This window comes from Heliangelus exortis, chromosome 1 (assembly GCF_036169615.1).
Source record: "Heliangelus exortis chromosome 1, bHelExo1.hap1, whole genome shotgun sequence".
Taxonomy (NCBI): domain Eukaryota; kingdom Metazoa; phylum Chordata; class Aves; order Apodiformes; family Trochilidae; genus Heliangelus; species Heliangelus exortis.
This window is the reverse complement of record NC_092422.1, coordinates 74,619,921-74,642,132: the sequence shown is the minus strand read 5'-3', so window position 1 is coordinate 74,642,132 and position 22,212 is coordinate 74,619,921. Positions and strand designations below refer to the sequence as shown.

Genomic DNA, 22,212 nt, shown 5'->3' with positions numbered 1-22,212 from the left:
TGCCCTCTTCTATAAAATGTTCATCTCCTTCCCTTTCCACAGTCAAATCTGGTATCTTCTTTCCCCTGGATGTCCAACACCTGCACCTAAGGAAGGGAAAGCCCCCAGCTATTAGCCCCATGGGCTGGGCCTGGGTGGCCTTCACCCCTGTCCTGCTCCACTCCTGGATGGAGTGGGGTCAGCACAGACCCCATAAGCTGGGCATCAAGCTACTAAGCATTGGCAAGTGTCTCCTGTTGCTCTTAGGGGTTTTTATGTTTGGGTGGATTTTTGCAGAGATAGCAGCAGACACATCCGGGCAAACAAAGGTTCCTCAGGTGTCAAAGCTTCACATCAGTACTGTACAGTGGGGAGACCCCAGACATTTGCAAAGACAAGGTTGCCAGAAAATGTTTTTGCATGGATAGCAAAGGAGGTTCATTTTCAAACTCTGTGGTCAAGCCATTTTGATAGAGAAAGCAAAAAATGCATCCAAATAATTTTGAGGGAGACATCTGGCTTGGAAAGTTTCACCCTGAACATCTAATGTCTGGCAGTGTTATAAACAAATGGAAAACAGTCTCAGGATGGGAAGCGGTGGGCAGGGACAGCACAGGTGTCAGGCAGGACTCCTCTGCTTTACTCACATCAAGGCTCTGACTTGCATGCTAGTTGCTTGATTCAGGATGTCAGCATGACACAAGAAATCCTCATTGAACAATTAAAGTACACATGGGTTTTCTGAAGAATACGCTGTCTTCTTTTTTTTAGGAAATACTTTAAAAATTCCTTGTTGAAGTTTTGTCCTGACAGTCTCTTACATTTTGGAATCCCTCAGTTGGAGACCTATGAATTTGCTGTCTTTTTTCCTTTCTCTCCTCCCCATATTTATCCTCTCCTACCGTGATGACAGACATAGGTTCCTTTTTCCAGATTTTTAAAATTAGATGCAAAAAGCTATATCCCATATTCATTGTAGCTGAGGCCACTTTTTGCCAAGAAAAGCCAATGATCTGTCGGACCTGCTCCTGCCTTCCAGTGCTAAAAGTGCCTCCCTAATGAGCCTGCAAGTTCTTGATCTCTGAAAATCTGAGTCTCCCTCCCCTATTCTGCCATTTACGTTATTAATAAAGTGTTAGGGGAAAGGAAAGAGAAAACTTGTAATGCCCCAGTTATAACACACTCACAGCCCTTTCCTTTTGCAGATGTCCTCTCCCTATGGTGAGCCATACTTTGATTCATTAGGGAGAAATCCACAGCTCACAGGTCTGAGGAGTATCATTGGACTAGGAATTTGCTTTCCAATCAGAAAGCTGAGGGATCAGTTATGCACAGCCCTGTAGGTAAACAAGGCTGCTCTCTGTTACTTGCACTCCTTTTCCACAGCTAAGCCTTTTCCTCAGTTCTGCACTAAGCATTGATGCAGTCTCGAGTGGTCATTTTTTCTCTAACAGATGTGGTGAGACACAGGCACAGGTTGTCCAGGGAAGCTGCGGCTGCCCCCTCCCTGGCAGTGTTCAAGCCCAGGTTGGATGGGGCCTTGACCAACCTGGTCTGGTGGGAGGTGTCCCTGCCCATGCTGGGGGTCTGGATCTAGATAGTCCCTAAGGTCCTTTCCAACCCAAACCATTCTGTGATTCTTAGCTTCAACAATCTCCTTTTGCCACTGTGAGCTTGGCAGAGGTGAAAGCTACTTTACAAGCACAGCTGGTGCATAGTCCCTGTCTGATGGTGATATAAAGATCCCCATGATCTTCAGTCTCTGGACCACCTGAGTGGAGAACGCTTTGCCCTTGGGAAGGTATGGAAATACTGAAGAGCCACCACACTGTTAGCAAAAGGAACTGGGAAGCTCTTTGCACCTCTCCCTTCCTGGAGCCAGCTGCAATCTGTCTGTACAACCAAACCAGACAGAGCAAAGAATCCTAAGCAGCAGAGCTGGACATAAGCTTTTTTCTCTATGATTACAACTGACACTGTTTTCCAGACAGATGTACACAGCTCTCTGATAACTGCTTGCAAATGTTGCTCAGTTTCTAGAAAAGAGAGATTCTAACAAATCTGTCTTGTGGGTTATCTTCCTCAAAGGCAGCTCCTGGAAGTACAGAAACTGCTCAACAGCTAGAAGAAGGAACTCTAAAGATTGTTGGAAACAACTTCTCTGTTTAAACAAGGCTTTTCACCCTCACATCCATCTTTGTTTCAAAGTTTGCAAGCTCTTTTAAATAAAGATGATGAAATTGTGGTTTTCAAGGCATTTTATTATCCTAGTTTTGTAACTGCCAGTTTTGATTCTTTTTGATTACCACCTCTGATAGGCATGATGAGCCAAAAACTTGTGAAAGGGTGTTTGCAACACTCCTGCAGCAATGATTATCTGTGCTTTTCCTTCAGGACTGGGAAGCTATCAGACAGGTTGTGAGGAAAGCCAATTTGTTCTGACTTATCTGCTACTGCCTTGACAAAGTACAGTGAAAGATAGGAGAACAAATCTGCATTGTTACCATGCCACATGGCATCCGTCCTTGGCTCTTATCAATTTGGAAACTACCAACATGCTGCTACTTTATCAAGAGCAGTGCTCACTCATGAGAAATAGCAGAAAAAAAAATTAAAAAAAAATTTATATCTATATCTCCAAGCTGTCCTTCCAGTCCTGTCCATCTCAGCTAGGAATGTAATGTCTGAGGATAGAGCAGAGCTCTGCAAACTATATCAAGCAGTTCTTATAAATCAGATGCAGCACTCGCTAATTAAAAACTTGCTAATTAAACTTGGATATCAGTCATGGCTCACATCTGAAACTCTCTGAAACCAAAGGAAGGCAGGAAGGCAGGTTCCAAGGGCAGTGGAGCAACTTTCTGTTAAATTGTGGTCACAAGGCAAGGAAAACAAGCAATCAGCTCAGGCTCAGTGAGTGCTGTTTTTTTCTGCTTTTATGTAGCCTACTTATGCCTTCTCCCTCACAGGCATTCGCATTGTTTCCAACCTCTGATGTGGTGGTATTGATGCAGGCTTCCACAGGAGGCAGAGAAATAGCCTGCTTGAAAAAAAAAAACCACCCAAAACCAAAAAACAACCCACCCATAAACTGGTACAAACTTTGGCTTGTGAGACCTCTGCTGTTGTGTTTGCAAACTTTGTCCTGACCACAGCTGTCCCTACTCCAGACTACAGCTGAGTAAGGTTTACTTGTGTCCTGGCTCCTGTGGACAACATCTCAGTGTGTGGGAAAAACAAATAGGGTACAGTTCTTTTGTAGGTGATAACTGATTTATTCTTTCTTGTGCAGTAATTTTTATAGTTATCACTGTCTTACTGGTATTTGTGTTTCTTTTAGGCATTTCTCTCATGGCAATTAAGTCTGTTTACAAAGCTGTTCACTGCTGTTTCTTGGGCATAGCTGTGAGATGTAGTTCCAGGCTTTGCTGGGGTGGGAAGGATGACCCATAATATTTTGCTGCACAGAAGTAAACTCAATATGATACCTTTCCTAAATTAACCCTTATTCCTTAAGAATTTACTACTCCTCCCACTATGTGACAGTCCCTTATCTACTTCCCCACCTGCCCAGCACATTTTGACTGAATTTTCTGATAGGAAGGCCAAGAAGAATTTGCTCTTTTTTTTTTTTAATGTCCTTTTGAAAGATCTGTATGTGGCTTTTTGCATGAATGACTAGATGCACAACTGAGTTTTTTTTTAAAAAAAAATTTTAGTTTTCTCACATGAAGAAAAAGCAGCTTCCTGAAGGACATCTGAATATATTTTTCCATCTTCCCCCAAAATGTGACTTCAAATGAGCAACCACTCAGCCAGTAGCAGAACATCACCTAAGGTACTCAGCTCTTTGGTAGGGGCATGCTGAGCACAGTGGGTGTGCAGTTGGACATGTGGGATTTGGCAATAGGAATGTGTGTACCACATAGGTTTGGTAAGGGGTGATTCTCTTCCTTAATGCCAGGAGGTCAGGATGGCTTTGTTTGAGCCATGCTTTCAGATGGGAAACGTGCTCAGTTTGTTTTGAGAATTCATTGTCACCGACAGCAGTGTGGTCACTATTTGCATGCAGCTCTGGAGGGAATTCTATTTGGGTCTGGTTGAATTGCAAAAAAGTTGCATCATGTTACTGTATCATATGTCATGTTGTACGTAGAGAATGTGCCATTCAAGCAGGCAAAACTTTTCACTTTAATTAGCAATGGGACTCAGAAACCAAGCTAAGATACTTTTATGAACTGGTAGGCAAATATTACTTAAGAAAACTTACAGTTCCAGGAAAATGTGTGCATGTGATTGGGGTAACATAAGTTCATTCAGTATTGGCAATGGTTTTGCTTTGTGAAGTGACATTTTGAAACTCGGCCATCCAATTGGCTAGTCACCCTTCCAAAACATTTACTAAAGTGTCTTGGGACAAACCCAGAAACCAATGAAAGCACTAACTGAAAGAACCTTCATCATATTAAAAAAAATATATTTTCAAGTACTAAAATAATATATAGTCATCTGATTTCATTCAGGTCTCTGTTACTGAAACATTCCACTCAGTGTCCAAAGCCCAGTGGCTTCCAAAGAATGGACAGATTTCAAAAGAAGGTGACCAAAATCTCAACACACTCTTTGTAAAGATATATAAAGATAAAGATATCTTTGTAAAGATATATAATGTGCTGTAGGACATGTGTATCCTATCACTATGTTAGACTAGCACCTAACATTGTGTATGATGAAGTATGTGCTACATAATGTGCTCTGTACTGAGCATCAGGGCTTCCTGAACAGGTTATAATAATGCAAGACAATATGAACAAGCAGACAGACAGGGGTTCAGAAAATGTAAGACTCCCAAATCTGTCAGTAGCATTTGGGATACATCAGTGAATTACCACCCTGGACATTTGTAACAATCCATCTTTGTTCTTTCAGTGACCAAGAAAAGGTACTTTGCATACTCACCCTAGGAGGTACCTGAAGGTAAACTCTCAGTGTAGATGATGGCTTGAACAAGAAGAAACTCTATATCATAGCAGACATACTCTTTCCTCCCACCCTCCCATCCAGCTTTGCCATCACAGACAACAAAAGATTAGCTGTGAATGTTATTACCTTTAAAATCACACTTCAGCTGCTGTGAGGATGTTTCCCATGAGAGCCCAAAGATCTGGCTGTGGGAAGAAATATTTGTTTAATGAGAGTTGTAGCTGTTTCTCAAAATATTTCCTGAATGAAAAAAAGCTCCCTTCTTTGTGTGTAAAGAGGTAGATGGATAAAAGCATATAGTTGTTAGAGTTACTTTGAATAAATATTATCAGTCTCTGATAGTTTTGGACATGAAAAAAATTAAGAAATATCCCAAGATTTATGTTTTCACAAAATTATGTGCAATTCTGATATTATCAGTTCTTTGCTTTGATTATTTTGTTTCATTCAAGCCAAGAAAACAGCAACCAACATGTCTTATCTCAAGGGATTTTGATAATGTAAGCATGCTACTGAATTGCAAGGCATCTGATTTGTGTTTGCTGTAGCACCACAGAAGATCTATTCTAGCTGAAAAGACCCTTCCAAATATAAAGCAGCTGTTCTCTCGAAGTCACAGCTAATACGATTTGCTTGTGAAAACCTATCATAAGCTAAAGTAGAAGCTATTTTATCACTACCTTGATCACTAAATTTAGGAAACAGGTAATTAAGTTTCCTGTCTTCACTGGAAGTGAAGATGGAGCTCAAGGAGACAGGTTCTCAAGAGGAGTCTGGAGGGAACTTTTTACCACACTGAACATCAGAGTTGGAGCAGCCTAGAAGGTGTTTCTCCTCCAGTTTTGGGTCTTGGTTAACATGTTTTATCAAAAGAGAACCTCAAACATTGTAACTGATTCAGTGAGAAATGTGACAATTAACACATCCACCACTCCTCTCTGTGGTCTGCTAGTTCTCCACTGCTCTTCCTATAGGGCTCTGTGCAGTTCTTCTTTCAGCAGCAATGTCACACAGGACTTCAGGATGAACTTTTGTGATCATACAGTCATCATTTCCTGAGAGAAAGCACAGCCAAGACTCTTCAGGCAGGCAGGGGAAGAGTTTCCTAGGCTGTGGTTGTGGACAAAAAAGATTTTTTTCTCATGCCTGCTCTTCAGTCCTTGAGATTTTTCTGGACAAGCAGGCACAGATGAGGGTGAAGAGGTGACCTTTGGGTTTTTCACTCAGAGTACAATTTCCTACTCTGGAAGCAGAGCAGGAGTAGCTTTTCTGGGTATTACAGCCAGACATGGCATATCAGACACTTGCATATTTTTGCTGGTGAGAGTTATATGGAGTCTCCCTTCCATGTAGCTGATGAAAATTATGTAGAAATGAATGCAGCTGAAAATATTATCAGTCAAATCAAAGCATCAATTTTCTGAGGGGGCTTTGGAGAACAAAAAGTGCTGCCCTGGTACTTCACCTCTGAAGCCCCAAAATCCCAACATCTTTGACTAATGTATGTCTGATTCAATCCTTGGGTTTCTCAACTATAACACAGTCCTTCCTAATTCTTTATTTATTTATTTAGGAAAATAATTTCCAACCTCATAAAGAAGAAATTCAGCCCAGCTGCATGTTTTTTTCTCTATACTTGGGCAATATAGCTGTACACTTTCAATAAGTTTCTCACTGAAGAAAGCACCCTTTTAAAAAAGTGACAGCTGAAAGTCCTGCCTCACGGGACCTAAACTTGTCCCCACTATAAGCAGCATGTCCCTCCAGGTTATTAACACTGTAACTGTGGTTATTTTTCTCTCCTCAGAAATGCAATACAATGGTGATGATAAAATTAGTGCACATTAGTATGTGTCAGACGTGGTAGAATTAGATGCCTTGTGCTAGATGTTTATAGGATGATGCAGTTGCTTGTTGATAAGGCAGTAAGTGATTCCTGCAGGCCTTCTGTTTTCAAGCTGTAAAAGATTCTCTCACTATTTCATTATTCCTTATGCAACACCCCAAAGATACAAGATGCTACATCACAGACAATTTTTGCTATGATAAAATTTGGCGATGGTTGAGCCTCTGCTATCTGAAAGCCCTGGCACATCACTCTGAGCAATATTTTCTGTGTTCCCTTGGTACTCCCTTTGGATTAATGCCTTTCTCTGTTTTCTCATGTCTTTTACTTTGCTATAGACACCAGTTTAGGGATCATCTCTTTGTTTTCTGTTTGAGCCTGACTCCATACTCCTAGGAGGCACAGTAATGCTAAAAATACTACTAATGATAATGAAAATCCTCAAAAGGATTTTTTGCTGCAAAGACTCCGTACAAGCCTCTCATACTTACCAAGAAAATGGACAAACATGAGACTTTCAGATGCCATGTAGATCTTTGTGTTGTCATCACATAGGCAAGACCTGTTTCCTTGCCAGGAGAGAACAAGACTTAATCACAGGAACTCCCTTGCAGTTCCCTGGCCACATCAGCTCACAGTCTGTGTGCTGCAAGACACAGCTGGGCAACTACCCCATGGCTTTGGGGCTGGGGATGAAATGCTTTCCTCTGACCAGGCAGCTGTCGCTGATAGGATTGGTCCCAGGTCCTTTAGACCGTGGTGCAGTTGCACTTTCTGATTGTTTATATTTGTGTACCTGAGAAAAAAATGACCACTCTACCTCATAAATTGCTTGTGCTTTGGATAAAGAGAGGGGATTTAATCTCATTTGACAGTTCTCAGTTGAGTGGCATTCAGGTCACTTAAGTACAGCAGAGCCAGTGATCTGCTGACGTCTGCTTCAGCAACAGAGGAAAGAATGAGACAGTTTGGGGGCACAGTTTATCCAACAGACTTTAGACTGAGATGAATGTATACCCAATGGACCTATTTTTCTCCATTACCTATAAAAGGAGTCTCAGATAACTAGATAATCAGTCAGGTGAATAGCCCATAGAATCAGGTTTTTTAATTTTTTATTTCTCTTGTTGATCGTGGAGTGTCAGGGAGCTGCAGGCACTCTTTGCAAGATTAGCCCATAACTATGATCAGCTCATACATTGTCACAAAAACACCTTGAAGAATGCATCACAAGAGAAAATGAGATAATTTTCAGGTGCAGAGTACATTGCAGCATATTTCCTGCTATTTTCATGTGGCTATGAATCATCTCCCTAGTATTTAAACTGGTCTGAATCTAGTTCTGAGAATAGCCTCCGGGCAGCACTGAAAAGAGGAGAGTTAAACTTCTGTTTACATCAAGTCTTTGTCTTCCACACAGCTTCCCCTGAACTGAGCTGCTACTGCTGTTTTGAGCACACAGCATCCACATAAAGATGAAAAATGTCCTCACAAGCTGCTGGTACTCTTTGTCAATACCCAAGTGCCTTTAGTTTGCATGAAACTTCCCCTTCACACTGGTTAATTTTGAAAGGTTTTGTCTGAACTTAGCTTAAACCTGTTTGGCCATGTTTGTGATACAATGGCATTAAGAGAATCACCAGTCTGTGTTATGCTGCTCCAATCTGCTTCCACTGGCAAGATAAAGCTGTTAACTTCTTTTTATTGCTTAACCACTGTGCTAAAACACTGCAAGATTATTGAGAGGTTCCTTGATCATTTGCCCTGCCCCAGCTGGAGTGATACTGTTGAAGATTTCCACTGGTATTTCTGCAGTGATCCTAACTCAGAAAAATATTCCTTTTCAGAAGAGCTCTTACAGGTTTTTACCTTTGAGCACAGGTTTATATCACACTGTGGATAAGGGCTGCTAGCCTGGGGGCTTAGGGAGGGTAGTCAAATGTGCAAGCTTTCAAGATGCATTCTTTGGGATAGTGGGTGTGCTTGAGCACAAAGTGAAATGCAAGCAGGACTTTTCTTCAGATTGAGTAAAATACAGATTTTGGCCAACTTTTATTTTTACCTTCTCTTGAAGACAAAATACTATTCACCACGTATCTCTTTTCTGAAGTAGGAATTCTGAAAAAACCCTACATTTTTAATCCTAGGCATGTGTTTGGGCTTAAGGTCCTCCAATAGATTTAGGACTGTAGTGGCCTTTTCTTTTACTGCTGTATTCTACACATCTTTTCTCTGTTTTTTAAAATACATCCAGAAGATCATGAAACACAGCATGAATGCAAAGTTTTTCAGTGTCAGGCTGGAAAGGTCAACACATGCAAAAAAGGGGGTTGTGCAAATGTGGGTTCTGCTGACTCAGTAATCAGTTGGAAAAGGGCAGGATATTTTTTTCTCAGACAAGAAACATAGGAGACTGTGAGCATGGAGCAAAAGTCCAAGCTGCTGAGCTGTAGTATCTGATGGAAGACTGTCAATGCAAAATCTCAAGAAGGGGTCCAGTTTGAACAGTGCAGACTATGTGTTGAATTGTGCATCTGTATGACATGATGTGTAAGCCAAATGTGTGACTGGTATGAATCAAGAGGGCAATGAACTCAGTGCCTGATTTAAGCCAGCGTCCAAAAGGCCGCTGAATGCACCACTGCTTTTTCTCTTGTTCCTTTCCAATGCTAACTTCTTTTTGGGTTTTTCTGGCATCTGAGTTTGCTAGGAAGAAGACAGATAGCCCATTAGGGTTTCTTTTGGAAGGACAAAGGTTGTAATTATCCAAAAATCACAATGCTAACCCATGTTATCATTTCCTGATGTCTGTCGGTGATGTTGCTCATAGCCCAAATAGAAGAAAATAGATATTCCTCTTTGAGCTGAAGAATAGTTTTGGAACTTTTCAGAGGTCAGTGGTATGAAAAACATACAACTTCATTGAAATATGAATCTGATTTTTATCTCTGGGTATGGGATCCATTTTTAAATAACATACTTAGAAAAATGGTATTATGAGCAGCAGCAAGCTGAAGAGATAAGGAAGTACTATTTAAAGTATTTTAGATATTTGTTATTGATGAGTTCTAGGCAAACATTTCTTGTGGGCATCTATGTATTTGGTTGACTCCAGGGTGTACATTTACGGCTACTGATAGTTTAGGATATTTAGAATTTTACAGATCTATGGTTCCAGAAGTAATTTGTTCATTTTAGAAGCATATAAAGGATGTTGCCCTGCCCCTTAGCGAATTGCTTCTTCCCTACTTTTTTTCTCTCTCAAACGTTAATGTATATTTTAAGCTTTCTGAGGTCAGAGGTCATAATTTTGCTGCCCATGTGAACCACATCAAATGCAGTGAATTCCTGCTCCACCTCTAGGCTGCATCCCTTTCAACCAACAACTACCACAGTGGTGATGGCTCATCCCAGCTGGCAACTAAAATCTGTGCCAACCTAAGGGAAGTGGAGTGAGGGCATGGCAGGGAGAAAAATGGGTGTTCCTTTGCACAAGAAGGCTGAAGAGCTCAGGCTGAGGTAGTAAAAATAAACACTGTAAAAGCACAGGGATCAAAGCAGTACAAGATGGTGAGAGCAGAGTGGACAATAGGAAGAGGAACCTGGAAGGAAGGACTGTATTTACCAGAGAAAGCCTAAGAAAGGGATGTAGGGGCATCTGAAAAGTGGGAAACATCATGCACAGATGACTACATTCAGGAGAAACAGATGGATGGCAGCTCTGTTCCTCTTGCTTTTTGTGAGGATCTGGATCTCCCAAAAATGTCAGTGGAGGTCTGACTTCTCTGTATGCTTCCCCCAGCTCTGCAGCTGAGCCGTGAGCTCCTCTCCTGTTCATATGCTGCTTTTAACTGTTGCCCACTCAATATCATAGCTTGAAACATTCATTCATCTTTCTGTGAAAAGCCACATGGTTCTAAGTGGGGCTTTTCAGTCAGCCAGAGTATGCTTGTCTATGTCTAAACAAGACTTGAACTTAAACTGCAGTACATGAAAGAGGCCTCCCCATCTGTGCAGTGCTAGCAGCCCTATGGCATGTCATCCACGATATTAGCTGAGATCTGATATTCTGTGTTTTCATTTGGTTTTATCCTTTTCAAAACAGGATGGTCAGAAATGAATGCTTTCAGAGTGATTGTGTGACCACACGCTACGGAGCTGTGCTGTGCTGCATCAGGAGAAGGCACTCAGTCTGCAGTGTGAGGCTGCAGGTCTGTGCCCTCCTGGTGGGGCCGATGTCTCTTCCACATTATTTTCATTTTTTAAGCTTTTAGTTTTGAATGCTTTGAAGTTCTAGATGGCTACCTTTGGGGTCAAATTGTATAAGGATGAGGGACGTCCTTATAGATACTGAACACTTTGCTCTAGCAAGTGTTAAAAAGAACATTTTAGGTGAGGGTAATGTAGTAGTCTCAAAGAAGTCAAAGCAAACACAAAACTCACTGCTCATGTTTTGGTGCTTAGGTAGATTGGAACAAAATTAGGTACTTCTCCAGATATTTTATAACCTAGATAGCTGAGGTGAGATTTGTTCAATCAAAGATCCACTACACGAATACCTCTTTTAATCTGTTGAGCCTGGGCTTGCTGGGCAGTCTGCAGAAAGACTTTCAAGGTGATTTCAAATGAAACATGCAGTAAAGGGTCAATATTTCTTTCCTGGCTATAGAGGGAGCTGAGGCTGACTAACTCACAAACAAAATAGATGCCCACACTGTAAAAACCCACAACTATGTAGGATTCAGACCCCTCTTAAAAATTAGCAGTGTCTTCTGCTCATCATCTTGCCTCATGTCAGCAGTGCCCAGAGGGAGAGTCTGCACTTTATCTCAGTGCTGTTGTTATGGGAAAGGGCATCAGGAAATTATTCACTGGCTCGGGATTCCTGAGAAGGAGTTATAAAATCAGCTGTAAAAGCTGTTCCCTGTCAGTAGAAGGAAAATAAGAAGGAAGACAATTATTCTGGCATTGTGCTAGTAGGCAACTGGCAAGCACATCAAACTGCAGAGCTTGGATGGGTGTTGGGAAACATGGAGAAAGTAGAGGCAACAGATTCACTTCAGGGTTGAAGAATCCAGACAACACCGAGCACAGCTGGAGTTGACAGAGAAGAATTAGCTCAGTCCCAAGGGGTCTGTGTGAGTTTGGGATAATCATCGTTTAGTTAATTAGGATACGTTGTTGATGACTGAACAGGGAATTCTGTAATGAGCACTGCTCCTTCCATTTCCTTTGGCCTTAGTCCTCCGGTTTCCAATATATGGAAAAACAGCAGCAGAAGAGAAGGAACAACCTGCATATGTAGGCAGGCTTTGTCAACACCACTACAATGCATCAGTATTAGAGGTACATTTTTTTAATTACCGCATTGAAGTCCTACTGGAGATGCATTTTTGGGGGTATAAAAATTATTTCTACTACCTGTTTTTCTTTCTACACAATACTAGTTGTCAGGGCATAAAGTCAGTTAATTTCAGTGTACTCAGTCCACATTTATGAACTTGTGTAGATTTAAAACTTCGAGAATCCTTAAAGCAGTACAAATTTTGCTTTAAATAAGCACAGAAATCTTTTCTTACCATAATGAGGCATCTGTGCTTTTTCTCTTCTTTTTGATCTTTGGCTTAAATTTTTTTTTTCTGCTAATTTAAAAATCACTAGTAAGACCTCTTGATATTTAAGTAAAAGAAAGGCCAGTCCCAAACTACTGATCCTTACAAGAAGTGCAGCCATATGTCTTCTGTAAATTACTGTCATCTCATTTTACAGGTTCACTAGAATTTCAATCTAGTTTAGAAGTCTTGGATGCTGATTCAGCTTGAACATCTTTTTACTGTAAGAAGACTGAAAAAGTCTTGTTAATGGTTAATAGAGTTCAGTTTTAATATCTTTGGTCCCATTGCCACTCCATGGCTGGTCCTATACTCTATACTATACTCTCAACTATGTGCTTTGTAGGGTCAAGGAGACATTTTGTAAATGAGAGTGAATATAAGCTGCAGTTCTTAGAACAAATGAGTCTTGACACATCAACCTCAAGCTGAATTTCATCTTTCTCTAGATCAGCAAAAATCGGGGTAGCTTGTTTGTAAAACTATCTTGAAGTTCAGTTACTGGTGCTAAGTATTCACATTCCTTCTGTCCTATTTGTCTGCAAGTATTGAGATGGGGTTTCCAGTTTTCACCACATATGAAATGCATGAGAAACCATTCACCTATGAAAACCAGATATCTCTACAATGAAACATTAGAGCACAATGTAATGTTTTGTATAGGCATAAAAGAAGAAAAAATAACTTGCTCTGAGTGAACTACACAGGGGATTTTATGTCAGTGTAAGGTAATTACCCAAAAACGAACTTGGCCTGTATGTGCAGGCTAACATCTGTATCATTGCAAAATAAATGCCACAGATGTTTTAATAACAAATAACAGATGCAGCCAGTGCCTGGGTTACAGATCTCATTAAAAATATTCCTCTTATAGGTGACCTTTTCCCCCACCCCTTCTCCACTCCTATACAGAGCACTCACTTGCTACAAGTTCAGACTGCAGGCTGCTGCACACCTCATCAGCTTCCTGTATTTCAGCTTTGGCTTTAAGGACTGGTGTTTTATTTATGAGAGCAGCCAGTGCAGTCCTTTATTTGCAAGTAAAAAACTACAGTCAACTGCAGGACCAGAGAGTACAAGTGAGAGCAGCAGCCCAGTGCAGCACAGACATTTATGAAGATAACCTTTTACTTGGGTTGGAGGCAATAGTTTTTGGCAGATGTGATGAGTCAGTGGAAATAAATACTAAATGCCTTGAAAGAGACCCAGGCACAGATGTCAGAAAGCAGCAGCCAAGGAAACCAGTTTTATTATGGGGTGCTATGAAATACTGAGTTTCTGTTGAACAGGTATGTTTGAAGCGAATGACAACTTTTAACTGCTGGAGTAGGGCTCTGCAGGAAATGTTTTCCTGTGGGAGAGGGGAATGGTCACTTTCATCACTCAGGTGGAAAATGCCATGACTGTGCTAATGCTGCTGCAGAGCCACAGTGCTGAGACTGGGCTGAAGCCTCTTTTGGTGACTTGGGCAGGACCCAAATGCTAGTCAGGATGGGATATGGCAGATGGATCCTGCACTTTACAGCATATTAAACACTGTGTTTGCCTGCCATGTGGGTGAGCCCTTGTACCTACAGCAGCTCCCAGCTGTATCATCTGGCCCTGCAGTGATGCTTCATGGTTGGCATGGAGTGATTCAGTTTGGCTACAGGAGTGACCAAGAATTCATGCCAATGTGGTGGCCAGTTCAGGCACAGCAGTGATTGGTGTCTGCCAGGCTCCCCAGGCAGCCAGGATATGGGGGACTTGTCAAGCATCTGTAGTGGCTGTGATGGAAAGGCTAAGGAAGTGGGTATCTCCCCTTCTCAATTTATCTAGGCACAGATCCTGCAGATTTTTCTGGTGCCAGGCACTATCAAAGCTTGGGGCATCTCTATGGGATCCTGTTTTCCCAGGTATCCTCAGCTGCTCTCAGTAACATGCTGCCTTTCTGGGGGCAGGCTGTGAAAATACTGGCTTTCTGACTTCCTTCCCTTCCAGAGGACATCTCTTTCAGCCTTGGAGAGGTCAGAACAGCAGATCAGGAGAGCATCCAGCCTGGAAGAGCTGCTTCGCATCACTCACTCTGAGGACTGGAAACTGTGGAAATGCAGGCTAAAACTCAAAAGTCTGGCCAATTTAGACTCCCGCTCTGCATCGCATCGCTCCACCAGATTTGCTGCTGCTTTCTATGACATTGACACACTGAAAGGTAGGTACAGGGTTGCAGCTGAATGATCTCAGCTTCAGCACCGCTGATTTTTAACTAGCAAAGGGTTAAGTACCAGAGGTTTCCTAGAAAATATGCTGCCCATACTGGATATGACAGGGCATTCATGGAGAATGCCTTTGTATGAAAAGATGTCAGGCAACAGATTGAGTCTGCCTCCCAGTTTTGAGGCCAAATCTGCCTTATTGTTCTCTGTATACTCTCCAAAGGGAGGATGTATTATGCAGGGATTTGTCAGTCTGCAGAAAGGAGGGGAAGTCAATGTGCAAAGCCCAGGCTGGAATAACTGACTGAGGAGCTGGCCAGCAGCATTGGGCTAAATCTAAGAATTTGCTTGCAGGCAGAAACAAATGAGCTTTCCTGCAGGCATAGAAATCACTTTTTTATTAAGTGTGCTCTGATATAAGGCACTGTACCAGCGGCAGTGTCTGGGTGGGAGTTGCAGAGGAAGGAGGTATTGCCCTAATCCCAGTCTGTTTGAGGAAGTCTCTCTGGAGAGAGATAGTAGATTTTGAAAGAAACAGCACCTGAATGCAGGGAATCACAATCTACCCAGTCTCCTGAAGCAAAAATTACTATCTCTTGGAGGTGAGAGACTTGAGAAACATATGTGCACTGATTTAAAAGGATCAGATACGATATTTCTGTCTAGCAAATGGACATCCTATAGCAAAACTACACTGTAGCCTAACAAAGGGCAGACTGAGCTATTCTTTTTTTTTTTTTTCAGTCTGTACCCTGATGTGATCTGATCATATCACTTTCCTTTTGCAAAATCAGATATTGCTGATCCTGTCCCTCCTGTTCTAATAGCACTTTCAAAATAATCACTGCCACATTTGCACACAACTACTCTGTTAAATTATAGTTGAAAAAGGTCTTAATTTGCTTCTCTGAGCCATTTCTCTGAAATGTGGACATGAGTGCCAGCCTGAGGTTTTTCATATGACAAGCATGGTTTAAGCTTCTCATAGAAAACTTGTACAGAAAATACTAATACAATACACACTGGAAGAACAATTAAGAGGACTTTAATTAGTGATATATATTTTGTTTGCAAACTTTTACAAGTCTAGGAGTCCATAGAGCTGTTCTTAGTAGTAGTACCCCGGGTCAAAATCTGTAATTCTCTATTCACTATTGCACATATAGTGAGCACCAACATTTCTGAAAAATTAAAATATTACTTTTGTCAATACAGTGACACAACAGAGGATGTTGTCAAGTGTTACTGGGACAGTGCATATTGCAATGGGCTTTTTTCAATGGCAGAATGATGTAACTGTTAAGGTAATAAAGCCAGGTGACTATAGTCATAAAGACATATTTTTCATATAATTACTTGGAACAGCTGTTTGTTCTTTTCCACTGAAGGTCTAACTCTAGACACAGATCTCAGCTTTCTCATTCAAAGTCAAGCCATTGAAATATAAGTTAAAAAACTTTAACATTTTGCATCCAAGCTGGAATTACCTCAGGACATAAACTACTTTTGTTCTAATGTCGTACTATGTTCAAGATACTAAAATCGCTCTTAAAAAATAATAAGCCTGAAAAGTGTGTTTCTTTTCCACACTCTTTCCAGTCATTAATCACTGATCTTTTTGCCAAGGGCATCTGCTTTGCTTTAAGAAATTTTTTTGATGAGAAGCCTGTGTCAAGGCTACTCATTGTTTCATTGCTAGACCACCTCCAACAGCACCCCAAACTCCAGCAGAGCAAATTCAAGACTTTATTTCTCATTTCTAGAGCTTTAATGAGGAATTCACTAAAAGCTCATGTCATGCTCTACAAGCAGCACAGCTCACCTAGGACTGCAGCACTTTCAAGCTGGATCTCAGCAGATTCCCTGTGCTTGCTCGTGGAAAAGATCAGCGTGACCATGGTGCTTCTGAACAAAATGTGACACACACTTCTTTGACCACCCCTTCCTATCACAGCCCTTCTACTAAAGAAGTGGGTAATAAAGTGAGGATGTGTGTGGTTGGAAAGGTCATCACTGCTTATGCTCACTGGAGTGACATCTGAAGTGATTACACACACATACCTTAATGAATTTGGCAAACACTTTATTTTCTATTCTAAGGCCTCAGATTGGGTTGCTGTTTTGATAGACTGATGTGGCTGTAGAAAATTCTATCGATTTTTAGGTGTTCTACTCTTAATTTATGTTGCAACACCAAAATCCAGACCCCAAGATCTTATCTCTTGTACTTTTTGAATGACTGGAAAGTGGAGTGAACTAACCCTGGGGAGGGACTTTGTGGGAATAAAAAAACCTGATTTGAATCACCTCCCTCCACTGGCTATGTTGCTTTTGATGCAGCCCAGGACCTGGCTGGCTTTCTGAGCCAGCTCATGATGAGCTTCTGGTCCACCACCATCCCCAAGTCCTTCTCCTCAGGGCTGTCCTCAATCCTTTCTCCTCCCAGCCTGTATTGGTGCATGGGATTGTCTCGACCCAGGTGCAGAACCTTGCACTTGGCCTTGTTGAACTTCATGCAGTTTGCATGAGCCCACTACTTGAGTATGACAAGGTCCCTCTGGCTGCCATCCTTTCCCTCTGGAGTGTTGACTTCACCACACAATTTGATGTCATCAGCAAACCTGCTGAGCGTGCATTTAATTCCACTGCCCGTGTCACTGACAAAGATGTTAAACAGCACTGGTCCCAGTACTGACCCTTGAGGAACCCCACTCATCACACATCTCCATTTGGACACTGAGCCACTGATCACAACTCTTTGGGTGCAACCAGACAGCCAGTTCCTTATCCAACGAGTAGTCAATCCATTGAATCTGTGTCATTCCCATATAGAGATCAGAATGTCATGTGGGACATTGTTGAATGCTTTGCACAAATGTTTTTTGCACATGTTTATGTTTTTCATCATTTTAAGAAGGACTTGAAGCATAAGCATTTATGATTATTGAGTAATTCCATAGCCTGAATCAGGTATGCAAAAGCCAAAAAAAGCAGAGCCACCTCTTAAGAAGGCTTGGGATAATATGTAGATGTCACTGCTTTCTCCCTCTGGTTCAGTCAGTCTATGCACTATTCCCTCTCGCAGACAGAATTTGACAGATCAGTCTAAAATAAATCATTAGTTGATAACAATTCAGTTTTTGAAAGGTGTCACAGTGTTTTGAAAAGATAAATCATGCTTGAATTCATATTTCATATTCAAACTCAACCTCCCCGAGGGTACTGAGGTGTGAGAGTGTTTATCTTGGACTTCATTAGACATTTTGGAAACAGTGTTTGTTGGCCAGCATCCAGTAGGAGTATTAATACCCTCTGACTACAATCTGTTAATCATTAATGTGCTTTCACAGCCAGGCCCAGGGTCTGTGGAGTCTGCAGTGGGGTACATGTGGAGAGAGGATAAAATGACAGTAAGGGGGTCTACTGTGGAGGAAAGGAGAGAGAACAGGGTGTGAGCCAGCTTTGTCAGACAGGGGCTGTGTATCTGCCTCTTGGCTAGGGAATACCACAGAATCACAGAATCATCTGGGTTGGGAAGGACCTCTAAGGTCACCAAGTCCAACCCTTGATCCACTCCCCCTGTGGTTACCAGACCATGGCACTGAGTGCCACATCAGTCTCTTCTTAAAAACCTCCAGGGATGGAGAATCCACCACCTCCCTGGGCAGCCCATTCCAGTGCTTATCACCCTCTCTGTAAAGATTCTTTTCCTGATATCCAACCTAAACCTCCCCTGGCAGAGCTTAAGGGTAAGACAAGTCCATGCCCTCTTTTCTTACTGGGAGCTGCCTGGGAGAAGAGACCGACCCCCCCCTGGCTACACCCTCCTTTCAGGGAGTTGTAGAGAGTGATGAGGTCTCCCCTGAGCCTCTTCTCCAGACTGAACAACCCCAGCTCCCTCAGCCCTTCCTCATAGGAACGTCTACCTAACCCACTGGAATTAACAGTGGTTCTGGTCATCTGCATTGAAAGCTAAAGGCAAATAAATGCAATGACCTCTCTGCCAGTGCAGCTGGTAGAAGTTAATGGGATAATTTTGCAGTCAGACTCTCTCTGGTCCTTAGATAGATACACCTAAGTGCAAATTGATCCAAGCAAGTGCAAATGGCATGCCAGCACTTCTTTTTTTATTTATATAATGCTTCTGCCTCACTAATCAGAGGTGTAACTTGGCCGTGATTGCTCATAAAAATGATGTTTTCTCCAGTCATTGATGAGGAATGGCAAAAGACTCAATGCGTGCCAAGGGAAACCTGCGTGGAAGTTGCCAAGGAGCTGGGTACAACAACCAATAAATTCTTCAAGCCTCCCTGTGTGAACGTGTTCAGATGTGGAGGTTGCTGCAACGAAGAGAGTCTGAGCTGCATGAATACAAGTACTACTTATGTGTCAAAAACGGTAAATAAGACTATTTTTCTGCTTTCTTTTTACCCTGGTTCTGCAGTACAGGAGGGGAAAGAGGATGTTTGGTTTCTAAGATCCTGTTATGAAAGACCTAGCTGTACTATAGTAACAAACAGTAGAATTAATTTTTTATCCATGGGGAGTGAGTGAAGACATGCAATAACATATTACCCTCATGTTGCATATTAAAATGTCTATATATGCCTAGAGATGGAAAATCAGGCCCTCAGAAAATAATAAGTTTGGTCCTTTATTAACATAGTGCTACTTAGACCTGGAACCTCCAGAGAGCATTGGCTCATGGGAATCCTCTGCACCAAAGGGTTAGGAGAAACTCCAGGAAACTTTGTTGTGTGAGTCCAGGAGTCCAAGAGCTACATTTTTAAAATTTGGGGTTTTTTTTTTATAATTTTGTGTATGCAGTTTTGTGAGCCTATAAAGGAAACATTTTCAACAGGAAAGGGCAGATGCTTTCAATTTGAATACCTCAGGGTCTGAATGTCCCAACCCACAAGTCACTTTGGTAAAGAAAGGCTTAAACCAGCACCTAATTACTGCTTATATGCGACAGGTGACAAATACCTGAGTTTTAATGACCTGTGCCAAAAAGTGAGCATAAGGAGAGTATCCAGGGAGCTTCTTTCTCTAGACTCCCTCTAGTGTCTGTGTGCAGAGATACCTTGCTCCAGGGGGGTGACTGAGCAAAGCTCTAACTTTAGTACTTCCAATCAGCTGTGCAGATGAAACCATCATACCTACAGGACAAGCACAGAAGGCTGCTTCTCCTTGACTAATCTTCACCTTGTGCATCCCTAATTATACCTGATAAAACCTTTTGACTTGGAGCAATACATCAAATTCCAATTATGAAAAAGGCTTTTCTTCAAATCAGAGCAAAGACTGAAGGCAGTTGTTTTAAAAAGAGAATTGAAGACCTTATGGGGAACAGGTCTGATTCACTGCTGTATTTGTTTCAGGTTTGTTAAAATGTAATTCCACTGTGTCTGGTTGTACTGGAGGACAACTGGAGTAAAATAAATCTTCTGTGCTTCTTGCGTCAATGTTGATTAATTGCTTTCATTCTGTTGGCCACACACAAAAGACATCTGATCATTGCAGGGAGCTAGGTCAGGCTAAAGGGTATTTATTTATTTATGTGTTTTTGGAGCAGAAGTTCAAAAGTTTGCTGAAAAACTGCAGTTTTGCAGAGCGTAACATTCCTTTCGTGTCCTTCAAAACAAAGATTCCCTCAACAGCCCCCAGCTAAATTCCTCCTGGATACACAATCACCAGTTCAGATAAGCTCCTCTAAAATGAATGGAATAACTTACGTAGTAGTGAGAACATTTTTTTCCCTTGGTATAAAATACCCACTGAAGGATATTCATGCCACCTAAAGTTAGACACTGAGACACCTAAATTTAAGTGTCTAAGCAGTCAGGCTTAGTAACACATATCAGCCCTTGCATGTGGATGCAGCCTTAAGCCAAGACATGGTGGTGTGCAAAGATCTGCTTTGGTTTCCATGAGAAGAAAGCTGGCTTGGGGGGCAGAGGGAGTGTGGGTCACTTCACCAGCTCCTGTATGTAGCTGCCCCAGGAACCAGGACTTCCACAAAGCTACTCAGAGATCACCCTAAACAATTTTGATGCACTGAAGGTAGGCTGCTAGGTTTCATAGAGATGTTTCCAGGATGATGCCCTGAAGTGTAGTGAAATGAGGCAACCAGGTGCCACTAATTGCCAGGTAGTGGGCATGAGCTTGTGTTAAGCCCCCCTGTGCCTGATTAGGGCAGGCCCCTACTGCGCACGAGCAGGTTGTGAGATCAGGAGTGAGCTGAGTTTGTGCTCCAGGCCTCACCTTTTATTGGCCCCCTAATCCTGCTCATGCCAGTGGGGGCCCGCCCTAATCAGGCACAGGTGGGCTTAACACAAGCTCATGCCCACTACCTGGCAATTAGTGGCACCTGGTTGCCTCATTTCACTACACTGAAAGAATCCAACTGAATCAGAACAAACTCTCCTCTACTTACACCTGTTTCTTCCCTCTCTGAGGAGGCTGTGGGAATCAAGTTAATCCCTTGAAGATTCATGCTGTGACTATACCCTAGTACAGTTAAATAGCTGTCTCCGTGAGGGGTTAAGATTCGGCCAACGATTTAATAGAAAACAAAGTTTCCAGCACCTGTATCTTTTCCATTTGGCCCTAGCATCCAGAAGAGGCTTTTGATTGTGTGTGCAAATAATTTTAAATGATCTTGGGTGTTTAATAGATCACAATACACTGCTGGGGCCAACATTTTCATAAGTTCCTGACTTGGTGGGCATTGCTTGCTCTTCAGAACCTGCTTATACCTATGGTAAGCATCTCCAGAAAAGAGAAAGGGTGAGGAAAATGGTGGCAAAGGACAAGAGGTTTTAATTAAGAACTCTAAATATTAACTCTAAAATGGAATCTGAAAAAGAAATGTTATTTCTCTCACCTAGCTCTTCGAGATTGCAGTTCCCTTGACAAGTGTTCCTGAGCCTGTGCCAGTCAAAATTGCCAATCACACAGGCTGCAAGTGTCTATCAAATACCCAGCGCCATCAGTACACCATCATACGAAGATCTGTCCAGTACCCAGAAGAAGATGGGTAAGTTCCCTCATTTGCAAACTTCTACACATGTTGTGCAGTCCAAAGTACAAAAATTAATTGTTTTCAGGTTTGGTTATTAAAATTGTTCCTTAACTTCCTGTTATCCCAGCGTTTTTTCCAAATAATTTGAGTTGGTAATCAGGGTTGGTAAACTTCACCTTAACCTGGTGAATGGACACCAGAATGCTGTGAATGGTCCACCAAATTATAAGTGAATGGACATCACAATCCAACAAAGAGTAGGCTGGGCCATTTCAGCAGGAACTGGAGTCATTAAGACCCTTAGAACATGAGTGGAGACTCAAAGTGCATATATAAGCCCTATGGTGCACTGGAGCTATTTACATATTTACGTATTTGTGCACAGACTTCTTCAACCTGACACAAGCAACTCTATTTAGCTAGGGCACAGAGGGTGGTGTGCCTAAGCCGAAGCTCTCTGCCATGCTTCATGGCACCCCGGGCCAGAAGCAGTGGGAACTGTGGCTTTACACTTTCTGGTCCAGTCCTGGATTGCATATGTCAGGCTCGGTGGCTGGAGAAAAGTGATTTCAC

General features: G+C 42.0%; 1 protein-coding gene across 1 annotated transcript in view; it reads left to right on the top strand.

The window, feature by feature from the left end:
• Nucleotides 1–22,212, top strand: part of VEGFD (vascular endothelial growth factor D) — a 31,026-nt gene that overhangs the window by 3,303 nt on the left and 5,511 nt on the right. Inside the window, exons 2-4 of the mRNA XM_071748633.1 lie at nucleotides 14,401–14,611; nucleotides 18,823–19,013; nucleotides 21,506–21,654. Coding sequence (XP_071604734.1) covers nucleotides 14,401–14,611; nucleotides 18,823–19,013; nucleotides 21,506–21,654 — 551 coding nt within the window. The remainder of the gene's footprint in view (nucleotides 1–14,400; nucleotides 14,612–18,822; nucleotides 19,014–21,505; nucleotides 21,655–22,212) is intronic.